Source organism: Haemaphysalis longicornis, unplaced genomic scaffold, assembly GCF_048455015.1.
Source record: "Haemaphysalis longicornis isolate Haplotype H1 unplaced genomic scaffold, Haemaphysalis longicornis Haplotype H1 scaffold_3, whole genome shotgun sequence".
Lineage (NCBI taxonomy): Eukaryota > Metazoa > Arthropoda > Arachnida > Ixodida > Ixodidae > Haemaphysalis > Haemaphysalis longicornis.
The window spans coordinates 155,554,607-155,582,047 of record NW_027526335.1 but is presented as its reverse complement, the minus strand read 5'-3'; the positions used below and the strand labels follow the sequence as shown (position 1 = coordinate 155,582,047).

Genomic DNA, 27,441 nt, shown 5'->3' with positions numbered 1-27,441 from the left:
CAAAAGCCACCGAATTGTTAGCTTCCTAAGTGTTCACACGTGCCTTGCGGTATGCATCTGTTAAGGGAAAGGATCATCAGCCTGATAAACATGAATGTCGGCTTAAGTTGCATTTTAATGAGACCTCATCGACCAGTATTCACGCGGTATACACCGATGCCCTTTAAATTGGGATACTTTCAGCAAATCGGCTGATGCAGTTTTTCTGGTGGAAGTAGAAGTGGTGTTGGATGAAAATATGAAAGTGGTGCGATTCTTTGTTCATTGCGTCAATAAGACCCGACGCCGCCTTTAGAAGCGATATACACCATTTTTAACTCGGCTTCAGTGCTACACCCCCATGCCTTGCTCTACAGGCATTCTAGAAGCGATGTATAATCCACGGGATGTGAATTATGAAGGCTCTATGCCATTTGAAGGGACCCTGCAACGGTTTCGATAAGCGCTTTCACTCTTTCCTGCGCCTCTGGAACCACTGCAAAAGCTATAGTCATCGCCAGCAGGGAGCAGCACTCCATGATTTGCTCATCGCACCAGATGCGCGTTCTATTTCTGCTTTGTTTTTGTGGCTTTTTAAAAGAAGTAGCTATCAAAAAGCGTTCATTGCTGCAACTAAAGGAAAACCGGCCAACAGCGGCTAAATGGCCTTAGCGAAATAATTCGAGCCGTCGGAGAACGTCGAGACCTGGAAAGAAAAAAATTATTTTGCGCGAGTTTACAAGTTATCTGATGGGCATAGAGTAGTAATTTTTGGCTGAGGTACTTTGTGACCCACTAATCTAAGTACTAAGTGAGTTGGGTGACTACGTTCTGCAAGCATTTATGATTTCAAACAAAGTTGAAGAAAGTGTTGCAGGGCCCCTTGAATAAATACCCTCATAAGACCCCATCCATGTCTCTAAGCGGTATAAAAGCCGTCTTTGAATGGGGACATTTACATTATTCATTTTATTTTCTTTTACGGGCGAGGCCCCTTAGGAGCACGGTATAACGCTCCCTGCCCGCTTCAGAAATCGTCAACCACAATCAGAAGCTTTTTTCTAACGGGTTATAATTTGCTTTACACTATTGTACCCACCAGCTCTCAACGCTAGGCCTGACTGAGTCGGGTGGTAGGTCGCAGCAAGAAAAGGCGTACTTAACTAGTGCCAGGGCCTTGCTAATCACCTAGGACGAGCTCCCAGAGCGAGGCGCAGGCATTGCACTGCGCTCGCGTTGACCCCTACCACTACCCCAAAGTGGGGCAGATGGGGCATGCAAATTGCGGCGGTTTAACGCAAGAGAGGGCGCCACCGCCTCAGCAAGTGCGCGATTGCTCCTCCCGCCGGCGCTTCACCTGTGCCGAATCAGCACACTCCGGGTGGCAAGAGGGGAGACTTACAATCTTTGAATACACTTATACACTACATGCTTCGTCCCTCCCTTGGTTTCATGTTAGTGGAGATGTCGCGGGATATTTTTTTATTAACTTCCAGGCCCCACGGTAGGGCGTAGAGTAAGAAGGGTCAGCAAGGACGTAACGTGTTCAGGTGTTCAGTACGTAACATATGATTCGTGCGCAAAATATTCCGCAAGCATATACGTCAGGAGCGAAACAGTTTAAATACTCATCTCCCACCTTTGAATGAAAAAAAACAACAGCACACAGCAGTTTATAAATCATCTGTTGCACAATCTGATAATAGAGCATGAATAATTGTTGCGTTTGACGCACCGAACCGATACGTGGGCTATACGGCGCGCCGTAGTGCAGGGCTCCGGAATGACTTCCACCTTGTGGGTACCTTGAACGTGGGCCTAAATCTCTATAAACGGGCGTTTTCGCTTTTCTCCTCGCGGCCGCCCGGCTGAGATCGCACCAGCGTCCTTGGGTTCGGCAGCACAACGCGTTAGCTGCTGGGACACCGCAGCGGGTCATGGAACTATCAACCATTTTTCACATTATGGTAGAGTGCGCAGCCGTCGGTGAATATTCGCATGCAGTCCTAATCATAGGCCTTCGGAGAGCGAAATTGGATAGTAAAATTATGAGGACAATAAATCACTCATTACATTGTAATGTTAGCGAAGGCAGGTTTTATGTTTCCAAGCATTCCTTGTCACGATCATAATCTTTCCAATTTGGGTTTATTTTATCTTCTTTCGGTCGTTATGAAGTCGCACATACCCCCGTAGGCGTCGTTTAACAACAAGAGCATTTAGCGCTAACATACTTTGGTAGTCGCCGCAATAACACTTCTGTGATTAGCGTGCCTAAATTGCTCAGTGAGGCCTTGTACATGTCCCCGACGCAGGCTCCTAAGTCTCAATGCGCAGCCCGCATTCTCTAACTCCCCCTTTAATAAACGTGATTCGTATTGCGGGTGCGACGCACTCTCGCATTGCGAAGGTTATTTTTCCAAATCCCCCAGAAGCCGAAATCACTCAACTTTGTTTTTCACTCTATTACCCCCCTTTTTCATTCCTTTGGTCACATCTGCCATTGAATCTGCGAACCGTGGGTCATTTTGGGCGCTGTCTGTGTGCGAGAGGTACGATATTTTTGGCCGACTAAATATACTAACGCTTTCCCAATACAAGTACATTAAACGCCCACTGCATTCAAATTCCACCTCGTCCGAATTTACTTTGAACGTGCAGCACGTACCACTAAACCAACTGGGACATGACTGGTAGCCCCGCGAAATGCGCTGCTAATTAGTTATAAGTGTTTAAAATAGCTAAATCGCAGGAGACGCTGCACCTGACGGGGGATCGCGCAGACGTACAGCCATGAAGCGGAAGGGACACTGAAGCCGGTCCTGCTCTTTTTCCTGCGGCCAGCCAGGAGAACCGGTCGAGCCCCGCTGGGCGTGCTTCTCCTACGGCTGCGAAGACGGGGGAGCGTTCGGTGCAGGTTCGCTCCGGCCGGCCGGCCGGTCGCTTACGGCCGCTTGCTCGCCGGCTGGGCCGAATGGAGCGTCACTTCAACCTGGCCGTTATGGCCACGCTCTGCTGACTTTCGGTTTCAAAATCTCCTATTTTAGTGGTTGTTTGCGCCGCGGATACGCCTATTTCAGCTTTCACACTGTGTATCTTCCTGTATTTTTAGGCAGGTATACGAACATAACGTTTTGAAAAGGTTGAAATTTTAAGTGCAGCTGGCCTTTAAGAGCAGCGGGTCAAGGACGCGGATTTGGTGACCCCAAATGCTACCTATGATAAAGGTGATGAATCGTTATGGATAAGAGTGAATCGATTAAGGAGGAAAGGAAAATGATGAGACCATGATAGAGTTAGCGAGCTTAATTGGAAGAGAAAATATTTTGTCCTTATCCGAAAACTGGTCACGCGGTCAAAGGCTTTCCTCGCCAACCGGTTGTTCTACACAGAACTATTCTCGCAGAATTCCCCTGCATAGCACTTCTCAGTGAGTCATTGGCTCCGCAAAAGGAAGGGATCTTGATGTACCATAGTCAATTGTGCAGTTTGTGTATGTTCGGGCAATGTGCGAGTAATCAATTTCTGCCGTTTCCCGGCGAATTTTAATGCACACGTAGTCCGACTTGAGAAGATGAAGGAGAATTAAAAAGGTTGTCGTTCCCATATAATGCTTACAGTGATCTATGAAATTCTTTAAACAATGGGAGCGATTATTGGGCATCAGCTGTTTTCGATTTTGATTGAATGACCGGTGAAATAACCCGGCGTACAAAAAATACGAGCGTTCCGACAAACCGGGGATAAAGGAATACCGCACGACAACTGAATTGCTGAAATAATGAGCGGTTAAGCCGGGGATGTCGAATAAGGCTGCAACTCATACCAGTCGTCTGGAGAGGCCGTTAAGTGCACATGCCCTGATCTCCAAGCTCGAGCGCACTGGTATTCTCATTGTACTTGTGGAACAGTCACAATCTCAAAATCCGCCTCTACACATTTTCGTATAAAGTAAATGTAAAGCCCGCGCAATAAATTCTACTCTTTTTGTGTCTTGCTCATTTTAGCAACTATACACATTTTTACTTGCATGTACACGCACCTCATGTCTCACACACGTGGAAAAATTGCCAGTGATTCCCTTCAAGTTTCCATGCTGCTTCTGTGTTATTTACGAGCTGTTGTTTACTTAGTTTAACCAATGTACCGATTCCCTCTTTTATTTTAGTGGTGTGGGCGTCCACATTTTTCGGTGCCTGTCCCCTTCAAACTGAGTTATCGCAAAATATACATTTCTTCTTTTATCGGCGCAATTGCTAAAGCTAACCATTTTGCAAACAGTAGCCATCGAAAGCACCCTGAAACACGTAATGTTTGAGAGCCGCCGCGATTCTGATGGAAGTCACCGTTGACGATTGCTGCGACGTATTTCGATGACACCCCTTCCGGAAATATGGGGAAAAGGCGACTAGAGGCGGCGAGTAGTGAAGCGCCATACCTTGTATTTGTCGACTGCGTCCATGATTTCCAGCGGAGACAACGTGGATGGTACAATTGCGCAAGCTGCCCCGTTAAGCGCTGCCTGTATGGAGAACAGCATGCCGGACAGGTGCGTGATGGGGTTCGTACATAACTGAACGTCCTCCTCGCTCCATGCCATGTGCTCACTGTGGAGAAAGGCATGGCACACATTTTTTTATTACAAAGTGCGCACATGTTTAAGGTGTAAGAATCCAATCTGTCAGTCCTACGCAAAAAACGTAAACAAATATGCGCTTTTCGAATAAGAAACCCACTGAAGAAAAAGCGTTGGACTGAAAATATTTTGTTCATGGTTTGGTCGCGGATTTCGTCATCTGTTACTACTATATTTTTATGGAGTTTCAGTGCACATAAACTGCTCAAGCGGAAATTGGAAACTAGAATGGCGAGACAGCAGAATTTGTTTCTAATGTAGGAAGCGCGTTTGGTGCAAGAAGGAAGGTTATATTACAACAAAAGCTCGTTGACTGACAGTTCGTTGATTTGAATTGAGGGGTCATTCGAACGGTAAAATTAGGTCCGGCCAAGCTCCAAGGACGTATTGCTGTAAAAAGTGGTAGATGTATAGTGTAAGTGTACAGTATACTGCAATGAATCGCAGTGAGCTGTAGTTATTTTTCACTTTCTTAGTTCGAATTGTCATTGTATTCGAAATGAGATGGCATCCCCTAGCGATTATAATTGACGAGCTTTCGCTATATAGCATACATTCGGACTGGATTAAGTTTGACCAACGCGACGACCCTTCTGGTAGTCGTTAATTGATGTGTGTGAAAACAGATAGCACTGAGAGGTACAGACGCACCAAAATGTTCCAAGTACTTACCACACGTACAAATGAGCACACATTACCGCCATTCTGCATTCATCGACCCTCAACACGCCAACCATTGTTGCTGTACCTAGAGATCTGCCTTAGGATATCTTTACGTACTTCCGCGTGCTTCTCATCTGGAGTAGTTTTCCGGACTGAGAACTCCGTGCTTCAGCACTAATCCAGATTCAGACTTGTGTCTTAGGCGATGAACTACTTAACAAGCAACGCAGGTAACCCAATCACTACACAATAGTCATGCCCACCGTTCAACCATGAACAGCAATACTTCCCGCTCCACGGAGCTCAAAATAAGCTAACACCTAAGCTCAATCAAATTTCTTTGGGGCTCGACGCAAGCCGCACTTCAGCTATCCAAAACGAATCAGGTTATTTTGTTCCTCACAGAAGGGAACCTGATAGGATTTGCTGAAAGTAACTGCAGTAATACTAGCGACCCGCCAAATGGCATCGTGACGATTTGGAGGGTTGCAAGACATACATTTTTGGAATCACGCAATTGATCCCTAAATACTGTGATAAAAAATATGTAAACATCTTTTGCTACCTGCATTGTTCACTCGGAAAAATTTTATACGCAAGCTCTGGTGTTTGTTGCGTGACCTATTTTAAATATTCACTCAAATATTACTATTGCTGGGTGCTGTTGACCGAATAATCACCGTGCATTCCTGCTGGATCTCCAAAGGAACTATTCACTGTGCTACTGCAACCCCGCATGAGGTAACATGTGCTTTTCCGCCCACGAGTTGAGTATTGAAAGCCACGGTAGTTGGGTCCCAGTTCAAAATTAGGCGTGCTTCGGGCAATCAGCTATCGTTATGAGCATGCCGAAACACAAACTACCGTGGGTTCTTGAATGAGATAGCCACTAGTGAAGCCTCACTGCACCTAGAAATGACACCGTGTGACTACCTAGCTTCCAAATAATGGAAAACAATTTTTTTGTTTTTTCCCACTCCTATTACGGTTAACAGGTGTAGTTGAAGTGTGAGTACACGCGTTGGATATAATTGGAGTCAGAAAATGGTAAAGCTCGCGTCAACCTTGAAGCCTCGCAATCAATTCTGGAAGTGTGGTATAAATATATATATATATATATATATATATATATATATATATATATATATAAAGGGAACGAGAGGGCTTTGAAGATGGTCACCAGATAGAACTAATATAATACTTTGGTGAAGGTAGTGGCCTCAGAGCTCTGCCAACATTTCGACAAGGAGACATGTCTTTTTCAAGGCCTTGAAAAAGACAAGTGTCCTTGTCGAAACGTTGGCAGATGTGTGAGGGCGCTACCTTCTCCAAAGTAATATTTCTCTCTCTCTCTCTCTCTCTCTCTATATATATATATATATATATATATACATATATATATATAGAAATATATATCGAAATCGCCCCGCCGGTAGCGTAGTGGTTATCGTATTAGAGCGGTATTCTGGAGTTCGTGGGTTCGGATCCCACCTGGCGGGTATTTTTTCTCCGCTTTCTTTCTTTCTTTGCCAATTCATTATCTGTTTCAATTACCTACCACATCCTCCCCTTTGCTTTCCGAGGTTTCTATGAGCCCCTCATTTCCCATTCAGATTCGCTATATATATATATATATATATATATATATATATATATATATATATATATGTGTGTGTGTGTGTGTGTGTGTGTGTGTGTGTGTGTGTGTGTGTGTATGCTTGTATGCATCGTTCGGGCATTTAAGACCGTAACACGTAGATTCATGCCATACATTCATGGTTGCCCAGAGGGGGGCGTTGTGTTTCTCAAATCTGACGTCCTGCCGAAAGGCGTCGTGCTCGCGTTTCGATCTCGCCTGGGAGCAGAGGTAACACAATAGCTGATACCGCCAAAAATAAAAACTTTTTGAGTGCTAACCCGACTACCAAATTAAAGGGCCATATTCTCAGCCATATACATGTTTCAGCGGGTGAGGCATGTACGCAGTGAGAGCACGAGGTTTTACTCAAACAAGTAGGGGGACAATAAGCAATTGTTTATTGAGTTCCTCAAGCATTTTTGAATTAAGCAACTGTTTTTCCATTCCCTAGTTAGCCTAACAACTTACCGGCATGTGTAGGAGCATCCAACGAAGTTGTAGTGCGTGATCTCCGCTCCTTTCGGCAGGCCCGTGCTTCCTGACGTGTAGCAGATACCCAATACTACGTTCTTCGGGTCCAGGACGGGACACTCTCGAAACTCGCGCTCATCCAGAGTCGAGAAGTCGGTTGCCGACACAAAGTTTTCCGCTCGCCCCATTGAGAACAGACCCTGAAGAATAGACGTTTTGATAGCGTCGAGGTTGGTGCGGGCATTTGCTTTTAAAGGGTTGACAGTGTACACACTAAATATTTTTGCCCATTGCTTACCAATGCTATTCAACAAGCTATAGACTGTAAAATATAAATGTAGAGCGTAACTTGTCCGTCCCAAAAACAAAATGCCTACTTGTAAGTAAGGTGTTAATCCAAAGCCTTGAAGCTATAGCCGAAAACAAGAACGAAATAATATACCAGTACAAACTAAAGCAAACTACAGCCCCTGATGAATTATAATAACGGTCTTTCGTTTGCCAGGCGACATCACGGTGAACAAATACAGTAGGTGCTTCAAGCGTACTCGGTAGAACCGCTGAGCATTGGAACAAACCAGCTAAGAATTGCGAGGGGACGAGATAACGCCGCTCCCCATTCCAGGATAGACTGTGGAACAGCAGACAAGCTCACGGAAAGGGTCTCCATCATAGCCAAAACAAAAATGTAGCGAATCATGCACTACTTGTGACAGTTTCAACAAACATAACACAGTACAGAAACAGTGTCTTGGCTGACCAAATCTGTTTCAGTTACTGTTTTTTACTAGTTACCAAAATTACAAAAAACTAGCCGCTCCAGAATAATCACTTACATGAATGGTTAAGAACGATGTAAACATTGGCGCTTTTGTATAACACAAACACAAACTTTATTTTTGAAGTGGATGCTCCAAGTAAAAAACTTCGAAAGCATTGGACTTAAGGCGGACTCACGTGATCACATTACTAATTCATAACCCAGGGGCTTAAAAACCATCCTGCACCAGTGCTGTAGTTTTATGAAAACGTTCCCAACGGCGTATTTAGGTTGTTTTCGAAATATATGACTTATGTACTGAAATAAAAACAAAAATATCTCGCTTACCAGATAGCGAACGCCATGTAGAGCAAATTAGCTCCTCTAAAATGTGCTCCTTGTTTAACTTTTATTTCGGTAAAGAAGTGATATATTGCCTAAATAGGCAAACTACGCCATTAGGAAAATTTTCATGGATGCCTAAAACTTTATTGGTGCAAGGTGGTTTTTATGCCCCTGGGTCAGGAATTAGTAAATCACATTGGACTGTGATCACATGAGTACCCCTCAAATCTTACATTACACCCATGACAAAACGTCTATGTGACTGGAACTGCAGAACGGTTTCTGGCTTGGCTTCCACAAAGCACGGTCAAACTGGCACGCCTTTAATTATTCTCTCATACGTGGTGATAGTGTAGCGCTATAGGAAGCAATACCTTTAGTTTCACCGAGGCCGTAGCTTTCATAACCTTTTCCGTGAACTGAACATCAGTGAGAATGTGCGTGCTGTCGCTGTCTTCCACCTGGTAGCGTAGTTCGTCTGCAAAGCAAAAGAGAAGTCCGACGGCTCTAAATTTACCTATTCTCTACACCACTCTACCCTAGACCCTAAATAATTTGCAATCACGCAGACAAATCTACACCGTGTATTATACGACACGGCTTCAGGTAATTTCCAATTCTGTTGCCAAGCAGACAAGCACAGCGCTATCTAAGCACACAAAGTTGGCAAATATTGATCTACAAAAGACACAAATTCGGATATACAATTTTATGAGGCCCAAAACAAACAATAAGGACAAATGGTTCCAACGAGCCATTGTATGTCTGTCTCCATAAACAGTGTTAACGCACAAAAAGTAATGCAATAATTAAATGGGCTTGAAAATCATTGTTGAGATACCTACCTTATAGTACTGCGAAAGTACACTCAGGTGGCGACCTTCCACGCAAAATGAACCATTCAAAAAGGACCTAGCTACTTGCAGCTTTCCATGAATATGAAGCAAAAACACTCTATGAACTTGAACTAAGCCAGGAGATGAACGATCGTGCTACAAAAATGCAGCGTAACTTGACCCTGGACGTTTGCTGACTTCGTGCAATCGACTCAAGTAAGAGTGGTCGCTGATTAGTAAGACTGAGTACGAATCAGATTATCAATTCAGGTTTTTAATTATTTGAAACTAAGGGAAGAACAACACGTGCACATAAAAAGTGAAAAGAACAAAAGTATGAAAGATAATTCCGGAAATTTATGTAAAAAAAAACTAAGAAGCCACAAGAACCTAGTTATCGCGACTTTCAAAATGCTGGAAATATGTTGCGTAGACACTACGTGTAATATCTTGCTCATTTAGTAAAAGTTTTTTTGAGCATGAGGGGGGGCGGGGAGGCAATCGTAAAAAGCAAAACGGTGTGTTTCTTGGTGGGTTGAGCGAGCATGACGCTTCTTGGAAGGACCCTGCTGCAGGTGTATTAGAACATGGGTATGCAACGGTCTTGTGTTCGTCGTCTTCTGGGAAAAGTCGTCAGAAGATCATGGGTTAACATCATAGTATTGCAACTCAACAGCGAGCTGAAATGGTAGATATGCCGCCAAGAGCCGTAAGACTAAACGTGAGTTTGCCGATCCAGCAGTCACATTTAAACATCAATTCTGACCCTTATGTGCCCGCCAATACCTTTATGGTGTCATGTCAAAGTGATCCCCATGGAGCATCCTGTTCGATTAGGAAGCGCCTTGAATAACACTTAAAACGGGGCCTAGTGTGCTCGCCAATACACTTGCCCTTTTGAGTGCGATGGGACGAACAATAGCATTATTTTTTTATAGGCAGTTGTGCTGTTTTGAAGTTGAACAAAAATAACATGCAAATTTTGAAAGATTTATTAGGGAACTCTAAAAATGCGTCAGTATCTCATCACTTTACTCCGAACTCCGGCTTGATGCACCCGCCCTTTTCTGGGTTTAAAAGCCCGCAACACTGCATTTCTCCCAGACACACTTCGCCATCATGCACTGATCATGCTTTGCGCTGTAACCATCTCTGGCCGCATGTTTTTGTTTTTGTTTTTTTATTTAACGGCACCGTTACTTGCTGACACTCCTTTTGCTGCCCACAACCGTAGCTATTTTGTAGCCGTACGTCATAGTTCATCCTCTACTTCCGACTGCTCGGCCGTACACGCCCTACATTGTTCATTTTACAGCCTGTACTGGCGGTGACGGGGCCTGTCAAGACGGTATGCGACGGGTGCATCTTCCAATGCTTCTACTATACTCTAAGCCTATAAACGGTACCAACACCGATGCCAAATGTGTGCGACCACAGCCAATTTTTGGCTGACGTCTTCTCATCCGCGCGTGATTCTTTGTGAGCCCGTCCCTCTGTACCGCGAATCGACAGCCCACCATTGGGCCGATGTGTCATGTTCACGCAAAATATTTATAAACACAACTGAATAAGCAGTCAGCAATGACAGAACAATTAGATATACAAAGACAGCGGAAATAAAAGAAATACTTCCTCGGGATTTACGGGTTCACTTTCTAGAATGGTGAAGTGATTTTTCTATTGTCGTAAAGGACTACGCCCCGTAGGAGTTCGGCACCTCACCGTGAGATTTGCAGATGACCAACACACAAAGTAAACCGACATCGGGCGGTCATAAAGCGCCAATAACAACACTCCTGCTGCTCACAAAATGAGGCATCGCCACCGCGGCCTCTTATCTTCACCTCTCAGTTGGCGCTGCCGACGGAACGACCATGGCTCATGCCACGACGACTCGTTTTATGAACCATTTTTCGCAATAAAAACACCCTCTCAATAGGCCTGTGGCCTATATCAAGCCGAACCAGCACCTCCTGGTGCTCGCATCATGCTGCAAACGATTCCCGACAACATCGAAATAGACCCTGGCCACTCAGGTTTTTCGGGTATGATGCAGCCTATGCTGCCAACCACAACCTTCATATCCGGGCATTCCAAACTTCTGGACAAGACAGCCCCGACTGTCAAAGAAGCCTCAACCAATAGTCCATCCCCTACCGACCCCATAATCCAATACTCAGACTAAACGCACGTGAGCAGAACATATCCCCCTTCAAACCCTTCACTATCAAACTACCAGCAATACATGCTCCGAAGAGTGCGAGGAGAAATGTTTTGTTATCATAGGATTCCCTCGAAGCTATGCCCTATCCCTCTTCGCTCCAGACTGCCGGCACTGAAACTCACCCCTTGCTACTTATCATCTTGCATTCTGCTTCCTACATAATCTAAACCCCATTAACAAACCACCCTTTAAGCAGTGGGAGTCTGCGCCGACCAGCTCGGCCGCGGAGCTTCAAGATGCCCTGGTGCAATGAGCCCTGCATCCGGCGCAGGCTTGTGGCCTCCTGGACATCATTAAAACAGCGCGAGGGACAGCACTTCGCACTCCTGGATATAGGAGGCTGATGACAACCTCGTCTCAATACTGTCTTGCTAAAATAAATGTTTATTCCTCCTCCTCCTACCGTCCGTTTATTCTCGCTGAAAACAGTTCCGAGAGCTCTTTACCACTGGCGACTAGTTGGTGGTTAGAAAAACTGTATAGGTGCTATGCTTATAAATCACCGAAAGTTAGTCGTTTATGGCACCAAAGTAGGGTAATTGTGTTATCCCTCAAATGTGCCGAAGAGTTTTTTCGGTTGACGTGGCTCTTCCAAGCACCTAGACACCACACATATGTAAGAAATCTGGTTTTCTGGCAGTCATTTCAGCGCACGTTGTCAATTTCACGGATTCGGGTAATTAAAACGTAAAGAGTAACTGAGGCAAATACCCCATCCTCACCTTCGATGCGGTTTCTCGGCAGGCGCATCCCATACCTTATATCTCGTAGTAAAGCGGCCTCTTGTAATTGTATTTGCTTTCACATTGGAGCCGTAAAAGAAATCGGTGTATAGACATTCAGCGTTATTCGAAATGAGTGTTTGTGTACGTAGTCTTTTTCTCTTCTCTCTTTAGGTTTTTTGGCAGTCTTGATGTGAGGTTTTTTGGCAGACTATATAGCCCTTTATTGATTCGTCCGATTTTTTTTATACCATACGCAAATTTTTACAGAGGCTAAACTCTCGACACACACCGCGCAGCTGCAAGAGATGGCGCAAGATCATTTTACGTTAACAATGTTTGCGGAGCATGTCAGATGGTGCTATCACCTTTTATAACCCTAACCAGTCCATAGACACAATCGGCCCCTTCAAAAACGCCACAAAGGAAGAAGTCTTTATAGGCACCGCCGTCGAATTTGCGCCAAAGTCGAACCTCTTTGTGTCCTAATTTTCTTGTTTAGTAACTCCCAGGAGGCGCTACGAAATATTTCTCGACACGCCATCCCACCCCCCTCATAACTTTTACACCCCTAACTGCGCCCTTCGCGTCCATCCTCTCCCCAACATAACGCTGATATGGAACCGCGGACCCGCCAACTTGACGGGCAATGATGCTCGAGCACACGTGCTTACCCGACAACTTTCCCCGGGTCCGTCCATGTTGTGGACAAATGTGTACCACCCTGACACTCAAAAGGTGTCAGAACATCATGCAAGCCGACAGCATCTCTTCGCGCCACGTGCAAGTAGGCGGTTTTCCCCAGTCCCCCATCCCACCCTCGCCTGTGAAGACGTATGTGGGGTCTGGAAAGCACAAACCTCCTCTCTTCTCACTCCACCTCGTATCCACTACATACATGGTATCCTGTTGCGCCTCACTTGCCGTACACCCGACCGCCCTTCCCACCCTACAGTACTACACATTTACTGAGTGTCGTCCACCCGACTTTTCTCCACAGCTGCATACCCGCCTCGCCATAGTTTCATACAATAACAACTAGAGAGGAATCTGGCGCTGTGATCGTCCGCCTAAATGGGTGTGATGGGTAGTTCTAGATTCGTATTGGTGTTCGAAGGCTTGTGGAATTTACTATGGATTGCAGGCAGTTTCGTTTTCGTTTTTGATTTACATGAACGCAATTGCCTACGCGTGGAATTGGAAGAAGCTATAAAAAATACGTTTCTCCTTGAATTGCATGCCGCTCGCGCACTGACGCCGCCCTGAGTGGAATGTTTTATATCCAGATTGGCGAATTGGGTGGGTTATCAATTTATTGCCGGCCCCACGAGCACGAAAGCACAAATGACAGCGCTCTGTCTGGGGAAGTGGACTGCGAATTAGGAGTCGCGGCTCTGCCCATTCGGCAGAGCAATGTATTATCGAAGCTGGTGATGGCTCAAATCGCTTGGAACAGCCACACCTTCCATGCGAACGCCGGCTCCTACGGCGTACACCAGCAGTACCAGCGGCTGATAGGAATGCAGCTTGATGAATGGCACCAATTCAGGCAAGAATAACTTCTCCAAAGGTAATCGGTTTTTTTTATGAGCACAAAACTTTTCTCTTCTTATTACAAAACACCAGCGCCGAAACTTTTACAAGTAATTTTTAAAGAAGCCCGTGTCTTGCTGTAGTTGGCGCAAATGGCAAACCTGCTCCACAAACCTCCTCGACTCCGCGTCTGCTTTTTATTTAAACGCGCCGTTTATTTCGTACAAAACCGGTTTTTCGTCACTAAATTTCTTGTTCGCCATGTAATTTGTAAACGGGGAACCGGGCAATAAGAGTTTTTTTTACCAAAAAACACAATTTGCGCAGCCAGAGGCCCGTTTCGATCCTACGGAATCCGGTTCCAGAACTACCCATCATTCCCATTGAAGCGTAAGCGCCACTGCCTTGTTCGCGTTGACACTAGCACCAGCTTCCCCTCTAGTTTTTATTGTATAAACCTCTATGCGCTCACTTCCTGGAAGGGCTGGCTGAACCTGGGTCCTGGCGTGGACGCGAAGTCGACGCAAGAACTCCTTGCGGCTCACTGCTATCGTGTTATTGAGAGCCTCTGGAAGTTCTACGGTCCGACCGTCTCCTTTTGAGCATACTGTGTCCCGACGCCCGAGACTAGGGCTGTTTAGACAATAAAGTTATCCCTCTGTCTCTTTCGCTCTCTCTCTATGAATTTTGACGACAATAAAAAAGGAAGGGCCATTTTTTGCTTTTTTTATTTATTCTGTTTTCACATTTTTAATTCCGCAAACGTGCAAATTCCTTAACTATCGTCAGTTCCTAGCTTTGCAAAGAAAACTTGGCGGATAACTTAACTCTTCGAAGAACTTTCAGAAAGGGTTTAAACGGAACAAAAAAGACGTCGCGGTTCATGTGGCAGAGTAACGACGCAGATTACATCCTTCGAATATCGAGATAATATTCCGCCGCGAGCTGGCAGCTTCTGCCACCCGGCACGCGCAGAGTTGTGTGTCCAACTTGGTTGAAGTTGTCAAATTGTCAAATTCGTCCGCCGTAATAAATCCGTATAGTTCAAAACATTTTCATTGCCCGTAGTAGATAAAACCTAACTTGTTGTAAGTGTGTACGAGAAAGCGCAAGAACAAGACACGAAAGTCAGAAGAGGCATAGCTCTTTATGCGTCGCATGCACTTCCCCCTTTGCGCGGCTTTTTCTTGCATGAAATCTTGCAACAATGGGCACATTTTATTACATCGCTTACCTTTTTGAAACTTGGCCAATAGTGGGCTATCGCTCGCATGGCTACTAAAGGAAAGTCCCTGGAGCCTTACACGACATCGCATAAATCGGAGCAGGAGATGCCGTTCAGACAGAAATAAGATTACGTATTTTCCGTAATCAGTGGTCAAAATATTTCCACAGCCTTGGAAATAAGCCACAACCAATATTAGTTTCATGCATTTCGCTATCATATTCAGATATCGCTAGTCAGGCGCTTTGAAAGAATTGAGTATTTTATCCAAAATATTGTGTAGTTTATACACCGATCCAGTCGCTATGCTAAGGTAAGAGTGATTGAAGCAGCCCTTTCGTGGTACACGTTCTTGGCAGTATTGGCACGCCCCGCCACCATGCGAAAATGTAATTTTGCTGATTGCTTAGGAAAACTCCAACATTTCATTCCTGTGAATTCTTGCCAAAACAGTGCCCAAAAATAAATGTGTTTCGGTGTTCTTACTCTCTGTAAGCGACGTTTTAGCCATCACAATGGTTGCTCCAGCGAGGACGCAGCTGTACATGGCCACAAGGTTTTCAACGGTGTTGGTGAGGTGAACGCAGACACGATCTCCGGGTTGTACACCATGTCTCCGGAAGCCAACGGCATAGCGCTCAAGGAGCGCAAGAAGCTCTCGACGGGTCAGGCTCAGCGCGTCGTCAACCTGCCAAATAGTCACAGAGGGGGATTAGCTTTTGTTTTTCTGGCGCGTACTCTCAGTGAGTTCTCACAAGGGCAACGCTTTTATGGAACAGTTATTTCGCATTTCTTGGGTGTATTTCCCCACCTGCAAAGCAGCTTAGAAAGCAAAGTGAAAACTCACTTTTCGACACCAAATACCAGCAGGGACACACTATATTTTGAGGGGCCCATCAGCTCATATGCCATAAGAAGCGTGTAAGTGTGCGTTTTAATTTCGACAAGAATTAGCAGCTGGGGGACATTGTAATTTTAGGAGCCCATCAGCTCATATGCTATAAGAAGTGAGTAGGTGTGCGTTTTGCATTACTCGCTAACCTCAATGACATTCTATCGCCACAGCTACCTCCAAACTTACGTTCAGTGAACGGAAGCGATTTGGCTTCATTTTTTAGGGCATTTATCCGGGCTGTTGTAAGCATACAAGGAAGAGCTATGGTAAGGAGAAACATGTGAAATGTGCCCAAACCTGAACGTACAGACTGCAGGAATGTGTCTAGCATACATGTAGGCAGCGCCTGAGAGCGGCGCTTCCTTCAACCTTGGTCGAATCATTAGCCTGTGAACTCCGTAACTAACTTAAATTCAAAACAGCGCAAAAAGGCGGGAAAAAAAACGACAACACACCGCGCTGACTGAACTCCGTATCTCAATTACTTCTGCGCCACCGGGAATCATTTCTGCCACTCTACTCACCAGTGCTAAGTTGTCCGGATTCTTCTGAAGCAACTCTTTGGCCAGCGTGTAAAATGAGCATATGGGGATATCGATGTCCGGGTACGGAGAATACACAACCCGGTCTTCAATGCGGGCCTTCATCTTCCACCTCAGGTCGAGCCTAGTGAGCTGCAATAGAAAAGTTGGCTTGCAAATTTCATACGTTGTGCGGGCGTTTCCCTCAAACAGCGGCGACACTAAAGCGCCAAAGTTATAACAAAAGGTGAAGTTGTTTTTGGAATGTAATTAAATTGTTATTCACGCACACACGCGGTATACCCCTCCTGTAATGTATTGAATCATTTCTACGTTTAAAAGTGTATACAAGTGTTAAAAAAGGCATGACTCTTATTGCTACGATGAATTGAAGACCTTTAGGCATGCCTGGTTTAAACCTCCCAAATTATCGCGACGTATTTTCAAAGCCATGTACCGTCCTTAGTCATCAGTCTTCTGGAATAATCCGCACGTGTGAGCTACACTGTTCCAAAATAACTTGAAATGGCAGTTATTATCACAAAAAACGTTTGCCATCAATCCTCCCAAGCGCATTGTACAAGAATAAATGGCGGTTTCGGATGTAGTTACCAAACTTTTGGAAGATATTCTTTCATCTCTGGCAAAATGATGTCCATAATCTATCATGACTACTTGGCTGAAACTACTTTGATGCGGCTTTTTCATTGATTCACTCGAGCCTTTGATAGGAAAAAAAAAGATTTATAACAATGACGAGAGACTCCAAAACATAGGTTAATATTTATTCGGACTGTTTAAGAGCTGGTAACAATGACTTCATTTGAAAACTACGCTTAATTGGTGTCAAATCTGGTCTTACTTGTTGCACTGATGTGTATTCTTGTGTATGGTAACCTAACCATGTATAAAGTTTGGAGACCACACTCTATTTACATTTGACGTATTGCCTGTATAGTTCTCATTGATATACATGTTTTCTCTGTTTCTTTGTATTTGTTTCTTGTACTTATGTTGATTTTTTTCTGTTGTGTTCGAGTGTCTCGTGTGGTTTAAACACATGATTGCATACAAATATTTACCCTGATTTGACGTATGAACAAAAACTACGTCAGAAACTCTGTATCAAAAAGGGTTCGTTTTTTTTTTGTTTTTATACCTCACTGTTATGTATTGCAGAAGCACTGTTTGCTGACGTTGCATGCCAGTACGGGGGGCCCGGGCTTTCTTCAAGTGAAGAAGTTCACTTTTCGCCCGGGCATACCGCATCTAAAAGATGCAAACAAATAAACTGAAACTGAAACTAAAACTAATCAGTCGTTCATTAAATAAGAGTATATTCAAACAAGCAACTGACGTGATTAGCTTCTAACCTGAGGCCATTTTCTGGAGCGTGTTATTCCTTCTCGCTGCGCTGTTTAAGACCGGGTGCAAATAATTACCAAGGGCACTTGGAGTTTACTACTAATGTTCTTGTTACCTTTTTTATAAGGGGTTACAGGCTAACACCTAGGCCGCACCGGTGTTCTTCTCTAAGACGCGCTGCTTGACGCCGCTCACCTCAATAAAATTTTCCATATAAGCAGAGGACCCCCCCCCCCCCTTCCGTGAAAGTAATCACTATAGTACACGACCAAGTACACTTCCGATATGAGCGCTTTTTCTTGCGTTACAAACTTTGCCAGTATTACGCATTCAGCACACAAACACCACCGAATGCTTCATATGATACAGAACGCCCATCTGTACTAGGGGTTATGCTGAATCGCGTACCTCGAACCGTACCCGTAAGACAAATTTGCTTTTCGCTAAAACGTGCGGCTGTATCGTTATCTTGCTTCAGTGCCCTATAGTAAAATTTACCTCTGAAGCAAATATTTAAACTTTAAGTCAAGGAATGTACGTTATCTCTGGTTCTATGACGCCCGTCATTATTTTTATCCAGTGAATGGCAATAGATAGGACTGACCACCCGCAAAATTTAGTGCAGTATATTTTTGCTATCATTATTTAAATTTGATGGGAACATAGTAAAACCATTTACATGTTCGCCAGCACACATAGTCCCTTTCTATTTTTAACGTCATTTTTGTGCCCGGAAAGTTTTAGCGATTTCTGAATATTTTCATTCCAATGTGTATTGCTTCGCAATTGACCTGCCTTTCTGTGCGCACTCCGTTATGTATCTTGCCTGTTAACACAGCACTCACTGGCATGTTTTAGTGTTGAATTCAATTTTCGAGAGCAAGGCTCGGTTTGTTCTGTATGTACGTTTTATATTTGTGTAATTATTTATAATTTTTATAATACTATAATATAATATTAACTATAATATGATAATTTTAGAGTTGTAAAAGTGTAAAAAGTTGTATAATTGTAATTATATATAAATATTTCTTATTTTGCGCCACTGAAGTGCTGCAGTTTTAATGCTGCGTTTTATTTTCAGAATATTCTCTTGCGTTTCTGCGCGGTTTTTTGTGTCTAGTATTTATTCTTCGGTTTCACCGATTCCATCACGTTTTGTCTTTTGCATTCTATTTGTTGCCAACAAGTGCGGTTTACGCGGTTAAGCGATCACGGCCTTCTGTCAGTGTCGGGGTTCTTTGAGGAGAATTGTTTTTCTGCACGTTTGGTAATGTGGATAGCGGGGATTTTTTATTGGGTCATTGTTTTGGCGGCACAACATTTAAAATATGCTGGAGTGCAGTAACCATGCCAGAAAAGAAATACTGGCACATGTGTTAGAAGCTATGCAGTTGATGAACTCATTTGTCCTTATCCTGCTTTAAATCACGGCTCCACCACCAATCACAGCTTAACAAACCGGTGTTTAGCGAAATTCGTGAATTTGATTATACGTAAAAGTACTAAAGAATCAGGAGAGTTGTTTAATAAGTACTTCGTTGGAGCATAAGGTCAATGAGAAGTGAAATTTCTAAAAAGTACAGAAGCTAAGTAGCATATTTGCTTTGGAAATGCACCAAAAACTTTTTTCGTTTGGTGTGAAATACCCTTTGTGTTGTGGGGTTTAGCGACGCCAAAAAGTATTGATTGCGGAGTATTCTTTGAATCCAAATAGATAACGGCCACAGTAAGTAGTTTTAGATTACCTGTGAGCATACTCAGTAGAGCGATTAAAGGAAATATTCGCTAGTCGGTAGCTGGAACAAGGGTCTTTACGGATCTTCAAGTGCGATGTTATCAGAAAGCCGTAAACTCAAACTCGTGTGGCTGTGCTTATGGTAGGCGGGACAATTTTTTTTGTTTGAATGGGGATTGTATTTCTGATGATCTCTGCGATATATCGAGTGAACCACTATCTTTGCCTGGATGGACACGTTTATCTTCTCTCGCCCTTGAGAGGGGCAAGAGGAGATAAATGAGATGAGGAGATATCTCCACCCGCCTTATCTCAGCAGGTAAATGAGCTCTATCGCTAGTTGGCCAATACCACAAAAGGGACGTTGTCTGAGCTGCGTGGTTGTCATTAAAGCTTTACAGCTTTCCCTTCGAGACAAGTGGTTGCGATTGTGGTGTGAAGTACATTGCGGCCTTTTTTCCCCCGTTTCGACAACCCGCCGTTGCTTGCGAGGTTTTCGGATAAATAAAGTTGTTACTCGATCACTCATTCAGTTCCCGAACATAATCCCCTATAACCATATTTAATTACAGGAGCGGAAAATTTCCTCTCGCCACATATAATGTTACGAAAGTAGGTGCTTCCTTACTCTTTTAGATAAGCGACTGTAGTTAATGGAGCTTCTGATAAGCAGTGGGGCAGTTATACTTTCTCGCAATCTCTGACCCGGTAGTTTGGTGCTTGGTGGGATAACATTTATTGCTATGAGAAATCCTATCCGCCTATGACCGCCCGGGATAAAAGCGTCCTATTAACAGCCTTTTCTACATTTTTCAACCCTTGCACACTGCAGGCGGCTTAGGGTCTAGTTGGCGGAGTTGGCACAGTGACGGTTAGATTGTCGATGTGGCCAGGACAAAAAGCGCGAAGGAGTGCCATCATGCTCAACTGTGGTGTTTCCAAGAAAGCTGCCCAGCTAAATTTCGCAACCGCTCCTTGTGTGAGGATCATAAATGTTCTTCGCCTCAAGGTCCTTTTTCCTGCAGGGCACGAAGCGGCCATCATTTACCGACATCCGGCCCTAACTCGCAGGCTTCTTGTAAATGACATTTCTCTACGTACTCCAACCTCGCTACTGCAATCTTTGTTACCGCGAATCTGCTGAAATATACTTTTCATGCTAATGAGCGTTGTAACCCTGAATGAGTTTGTAGTGGAATTCAACCGAGTTGAAATACCAAGGAGAACACTTTTAGTAGGGGCATCTATGCGCATTGTAAAGAACGTGAACCAGAAAAAGCATTCGTTCTCAATTTCAAAGACGAAGGGTGTACAGGTTAGTGAAAAAATAATTGGACAATTTTCTCTGTGCATAGCACGCAGAGCTGCATTGTTCGAAGTACGAAGTGGTAGGACACTGCGACAATGCCCTTTGTATAACAGAAACCTATGCTTTAACTGTGTGCTGTCTGTTATTTGGGAACTGTTTGAAAAACCTGACGCTTCAAACTCATGCTAACGTTCTTTTAAACGGCACGAGCTATTACTACTATTGGGAAATAAAATGTGGGAGCGGTGGGTATTCACAACCAGTTTAGTAGCTCATACAATGAAATGGCTGAACTTTTTGAACCAAGGACGTGAATGAACCAAGGACTTGTTAGGTGTTGTGAGTGCGAAAGCATTAGGGTCCAGTGAACGCCTCAGAAACCCGTATTCACACAGGGCGTGGCTTTGCTGCAATTTTACACGATTGGTCATGCGATCCGCTTCCGGAACCCTTATGGTTTCGAATGGCTTCGCTTTGTATTGTGAGGATTCCGCCACTGCTGGACACTACCACTATATGTTCGGGCAGTTAAGAACGATGGTGGACTTCGCTAACCATCTGTTCACTTGTTTGGCTGCGCTTTTCTTTTTCTTGCCTTATTTGCGGAGTACTGGCGTGGACGTGCTGTGTCGAAGTTCAAGCTACACCTGCTGCAGGAGGCATTCAAATATACTTGCAGAAGGAGCCGTTTCCCTGTTACAGACGCCGACGTCGATTCCTACGTCGGTATTAGCGGCTTCAACTTATGTAGCATTACATCATCTCGAAAATATTTAGTTTTTTTGTTGAGTGGACTCCCATAATTAAAATGTATCTACGTTGTTCAGTAACGAAGGCAGTTTTGTGTCAGTAGTACGCTTAATGTCCGACTAAATCATCAGAGTGGTCATGGGCATCTGCCGTGTTTTTACAATATCGCGGTCCTAGTATATTTGCATTAAAAAGCTGCATTCGTATTTTCGCCTCGTCCCGTTTTTTTTTTTCAAAATTCCTGTCTCCACGTAATAGCAGTGTTTATGATTGAACGCCTTCTTTGTACGATAACATTCGTGACAACTTTTTAGTATGTCAAGAAATTGATCTTTCAGCCATGTTTGTTTATGGGAAAAAGGGGTGGGTAGGAAGGTGAGGTAACTTCGTTCAAAGTAATGTTATGTTGATCAACTATGATTACACTATATATCATAAGAACTGTTCTGAAGTGGCTCACAAATTCAGGTTCTGGCTTCCCACCCTCTACATTCGCCTGACGTAGGGTTTTGGAGGGCTACCAGCTAGAGAGGTGTAAATTTCGCCGATATATCTAAATGCGAGAGCTTGATGTTTTCGTCCACTCCCACAGACAGCGTAGCCTTGTCTCCAGAGTGCATCCAATAGCGGTGCATCTAACTTATGTACTGGTGCTCTGAAGCTTGACTCCGTACAGACAAATGTACTTACCGAGAGCAGACGAAAAGGCTTTTACCTTAGCATACCCACCTGAAGCAGGGGAGGCACTTCGGAGATAGCGGTTGCCGTTAACTGGCTTGTATTGCGCTTGTGTAGTAACAGATGATCCAGCAGTGGACTGCTGCAGAGAACCACTGCTCAGCGCAAACTCGCTGTCTTGCCTCAGGTGCCTATATACAAAATTGTATGGGCGTGGCGTCAGCTGTTCGTAATCTGGATGACGTGGCAATAAAAGAGCCAATAAAAATGCCCGCGCTCTTGACCCCTATCTGATCTCTATCTCTTATCGCGCAAGCTAGCCAACCCCACCGTTGCGCTCATATACTGACCGAGTTGGAGTACCGAAGGAATTCCTGGTGTCTGTTACTTTCTACAAAAAAACGTGTACGTGTGGGTTTTGTAACACACATGTTGCCTACCATCTCATAATTTATAAATTACCGCCAACTTTTGACTGCGGATTAAAGCATTTTAATACCATTGATATCCATTTTGCACATTACGCGTATCAGGTTCTGTGTGGCGAATGGGGCATCAAGCTGGCATGGCTAATAAACTTAACCCTTGAGTGTATGAACCTTTTTTTTATGAACGAGGCAGGTAACACAGTAAAAACTGAAGGTGCTGCTCGTGGCTGTAGCCGAAGAAGTGAGCCATGGGCAGGGGAATCCAGCTTATTGCCGTGATCAGCGCGGCTGTTCGAGTTACCTCTATATTATTGTATCTGCTTCATTATGGCATCCCTTTATGACGATTGTTGCTAAGCTTATGAACTACAGGAAAATAGTACCCTGCGGCCCTCTAAACTCCGGTAACAACTCAAAAAATTGATCATCCAACACGTAGCACTGGCCTGTAGTTTCACTAACACACCGCCGAAACTTCGTCACATTTCGCCTCCCTAGAGCAGTTACGCAAGAGACAGTAGCGAATGTAATAAAAGTGAATGTGTGTTACATATTTTGCTTCTCACGGAGTTTCTCCAGTTACCCAATATTAACGTGACGTTTCCATGGTCACTTAAGGGCTTAGCTGCTATAACTACACAGACACCTGAACGATTGTCCTTGCCGTACTCTGTGCCCGTTCGAAAGGGGCCTTCTAAGGGTCGTCTCGCAACGTCATTATTTTATCGATTACTTGCGAGTATATTGCTCGTCCCTAACGCGGGATTTTCGAGCGTCTCTTGAGAGAGCTGATAGATTAAGGACACCTAAAAATGGAGCTCCAGTTACGAAGCGTGTGAGTGGAACAGGTGTCCACATGCGCAGACCTCCTTTTACAGGAAAGCTGTGGCATGTGGCAGTCTGCTTGGTGACGTAATTGGCACGGCAAGATAAAGAAACAAAATCAAAGAAGAGACGCTCGCACGCTGTAGCAGAACGGAAGAAGGTTGAAGTAATTCGCTCCAAAAGACAAAAATGAAAGCAGTGAAATCGACGCACATGCGAATAGCAGAAAATTTGTTAACGAGAATCGTCGGGCTTTTTTCTTGAACGCACGTAAGCAGAATGAGGTGCGCCGCGGAATTTTTGTATTTAACTACTCTGGTTTCCAGGCAGGAACCATAAGCGGTGTCGTTCAGTCAGAAAAATTGCCTTGGTCATAACTCACACACCGAGTTTGTGGAAGAAATCTTCCTTATGCTCCTATTTTAAAGCCCTTGCCAACAAGCTCGCCCGGGTACATTTTTTTCTATCATGCCATACTGTCCTCGGAGCCATAAATTGCAACCTTATAGGGAGCGACAACTGGCAAGGTAAAAATACACACGTCACAGTGGTCATGTTCACAAATACGCAGCTGCTAGAATGCTGTTGACTCTTGTAGGTGCCGTTGATTCCCACACAACCATTGACTTTGCTAAAAGCGGGCGAAAAATGTATCCACCTGAAGATATATTCACCTAGCCAGCCTGTAACTTTAGTCGGGTGATGTTACGTGAGGCCGAAGCATTTGAAATACAAATGTCGTCCACGAAGAGTGTGATGTTGAAGTCATGAGGCAGTACGCACTTCAAATAGCTGATGGACAAGAGATAGAAGAGCAGCTGACTCAAGACAAAGCTTTTATGTACCTCTTTTTTTAATTAGTAACGTGGCAGTAGGCCTCTTGCTCTTCTCCAAAAAAGCTTCACGTACTCTTTCGTGGTTTCAAATTCACGTACTCTTTCGTGGTTTCATTCATGCCTAAGGCATCAATCAAGTGAGCGCAGTGGCCCAGTACGAATAAAACGTCAATGGACCTCATCATTACATTGCATGCTAGTGTGCACTACTGACCTTGTTAAAGGCCACAATGCATTTTTTGTAAGCATCTCTGCTAGTATTTTTTTCTGAGAAACTTCTCCAACGCTGCTATAGATAACATGGTGTGTGTAAAAAAGGCTGAACTGTAGTGGAGGCTGGGTTGAGCAAGTAATTAACGTTTGCAGCTTTTAGCCATCAATGACGTTTTCTTACTAATTAGGCAGCCACAAAACTGTAGCGCTTAATTTCCATTATATTTTTCCATAGGTGTATAAGCAAGCCGGTCGATTTCGCAGAGGAGTAGTCCCTGCCGCTTATTATTGGACATAAGCCAAGAGAAGACTCTGGAAAGCAGGAAGAAATGTTTCTTACCCGATAGTTTATCGCCGACTCAGTGCTTTTAATGCAGACAAAGGTACATACAAAGGAGAGGCTTTCGACGCAGAACAATGGGGCCGCACGCGAAAGGCCCTCGTTTAATGATATGCCTACAGGCAGCACTCCCACGTGTACGCAAAACTGCTGCGCTTGGTCGGCTTGTGACAACACAATCTTGATGTCGAGTGCTCACACTCCTGATATAGAACCGCAAGCAATGGCGTTGTCGTAGAATATACAAGCCACAATGCATCCACTTCTCGGCTTCTTTACGTGCATGAGTCTCCGACCGATTCTCTTGGTACACGAAATATAGCATCCTCGGTGAAATGCAGTTTTGAACACAGTCCTTGCATATTCAACATTTGTTTATTCTTTGGCTATTTATTTTTGCTTTAGGTGTTGCCACTTATTGCACCCCCTTGCAAGAAGACCTGAATATGCTGTACACAACGTGCAGTATATTGACAGCGAGGAAGTCTTGTGCGTGGGGGCCGCCAGAAAAAAAAAGCCGCAAATTTCGCGCATATGACGACACTCACTTTTAAGGGCTACACCGGAGAAACAGCCTCCTTGCAAACGAGCTGCGAACGCTATCTTAGTTCTTAGTCTTATTTACGTTCATTACGCAAAAGGGCTCCATTACATACTAAAGGCGCATGCTAATGGCGACCATATTGGTTTCCGTTCCAATATTCTCTGGTCTGCTGAGCTTAACAAGACATTTTTTTTGCCTTGTGCTGTTCAGCTTAGCGGATGTTAGGAAATACCCAAAGCAGGTGTGCTTGTTACCACCCAGCAGGGCGACGTCCCATACATCAAGTCGACATTCTTTCGGCCGCATATTGGTTAAGTGGAGTTGAACAAGAACCCTATGTTCAGTCCTGGTAAGGAGAGGAGGGGGGGTTCTACTGATGATAAAGAACACCTTTGAATTTGAGATAATTCAAGAGTTCAGACAGACGCTCAAAATTACGGTGTGCTAACCGTAGTTTGAAAGAAAAACACTCATGCTAAAGCGTGCCGTCACCCCATTTATTCTCGGGCTACATTCCTCTACTTTTTAGACATGTTTCTTAGCTGGGTAAACAACCATGAATGACACCTGGGCATGCTTGCTCCACTCCAATAAGACAAACTTATAGGCAGACTTATTTGGTGTCTTATGTTTCCTAGGCTATAAGGCGCTTTCCGAAAACTTATAAGACAGCGAATGAGACTCTAAATAAGATTGCGATAAGACTTTGAGTAAGCCAGCATATTCACTGATTGCTATACCCACGACTGCAGAGTATGTTTTTGGATGGCGTGAAGTCTACGTACGTATGCTTCCCGGTGGTCGCGGTTAGGCGGAAGCGAAGTGGCATCACAAGCCAAACGTTTCCAAGATGAAAGGGAACGCCTTTTTGGTCCAGACATATTGACATTGACACATCCGACCGCGACCACATGGCTAGCGTGGCTGCAACCAATCAACAGTTCCAGCTCAGTCAGAGGCCACCTAACCGCTTCCTAACGGTTCTACATGCGAAAGCATTATTGCCTAATTGAACACCTCAAACGTTTTGCTTCCGCCTCGCGTTCTCCAACGGTTTCATCCTCTTGCCGCTAAATATCATTCGCTTTCCGATGCGCTTCCGCCTTACGCTTCGTAAGGCTTGTATTTTGGGCATTGGAGGGACACATTGCATGTGTGAGTATTTTGAAGGCGTTAAACGATGTATCATCTACTTGGTGCTGTTTCTCTCCTGTTGCAACCATGAACCAACGACCCAAGCATAAAACCTAAAAGGATTCGATCTCTCTTCTAAGTTTTTGCCGCTGCTAGTTCTTTTTCACAACTGCCGAGATTTTTTAAGTACATGCCTAGGAACATTTCGCGCGTTAAAGACGCGTGGAATCTATGAAATTTTGATGTGACGACGTCAAAAAAATGTGTGGGTCGTAGCCTCGCACAGATCCGCTGTACCAAGACTTTGCTTCTTATTGCGCCTACCCGATGAAAAAAAGCAGGAACACTCAAAAGGACGGTGTCTGTCTTGTATTGATCACCAAATGGACCAGATGATTGAAGCGAGACGCCCTGCGAGAGGCAGACCAGGGTGCACAAACTTGTGATCACGCCGCACGGGGATTTCTGCGTGCTTTCTCATCTTTTCGTCCGCTACTGATAATCCTGTGCCAGCAGCCGTAAAGGAGGCAATATAAACGCGCAACAGGGGCCCTATTCTCGACTGCACAAATTGCCGGCATTTCGCCCATGTTTTTTTGCGTAAGCACGACGTAAGCAATCAGTGACGTGCTGCACCTATAGCTATGACGACATGCAGTGTAATTTGACGAGTCACTCCTAAAGATCGCTACCAAGTTATCAAATATTGTGCAAGAAAGATATAAAAACACTTGGCATGTGCTATAAAAATTAGGACGGTAGCTGAGGCTGACAAGAAAAACACATTTCTGGAGGTCAAATTTGGCGCCAACACCACAAGGCGATCGAGTAA

The 27,441-nt window shown here is 44.4% G+C and overlaps 1 protein-coding gene across 3 annotated transcripts in view; it reads right to left on the bottom strand.

Moving 5' to 3' along the window:
- The window catches only part of LOC144175162 (uncharacterized), a 56,187-nt gene that overhangs the window by 8,913 nt on the left and 19,833 nt on the right, over positions 1 to 27,441 (bottom strand). The window contains exons 1-6 of one of the 3 annotated variants that reach the window (XM_077704261.1): positions 22,327 to 22,480; positions 16,453 to 16,602; positions 15,520 to 15,721; positions 8,868 to 8,971; positions 7,386 to 7,588; positions 4,418 to 4,586 (exon numbers count right to left, since the gene is read on the bottom strand). In XM_077704261.1, coding sequence (XP_077560387.1) covers positions 4,418 to 4,586; positions 7,386 to 7,588; positions 8,868 to 8,971; positions 15,520 to 15,721; positions 16,453 to 16,575 — 801 coding nt within the window. In that variant the 5' untranslated portion in view covers positions 16,576 to 16,602; positions 22,327 to 22,480. Of the gene's footprint in view, positions 1 to 4,417; positions 4,587 to 7,385; positions 7,589 to 8,867; positions 8,972 to 15,519; positions 15,722 to 16,452; positions 16,603 to 22,326; positions 22,481 to 27,441 lie in introns of those variants that run through there. The other 2 variants (XM_077704259.1, XM_077704260.1) reach the window with 2 other exon arrangements.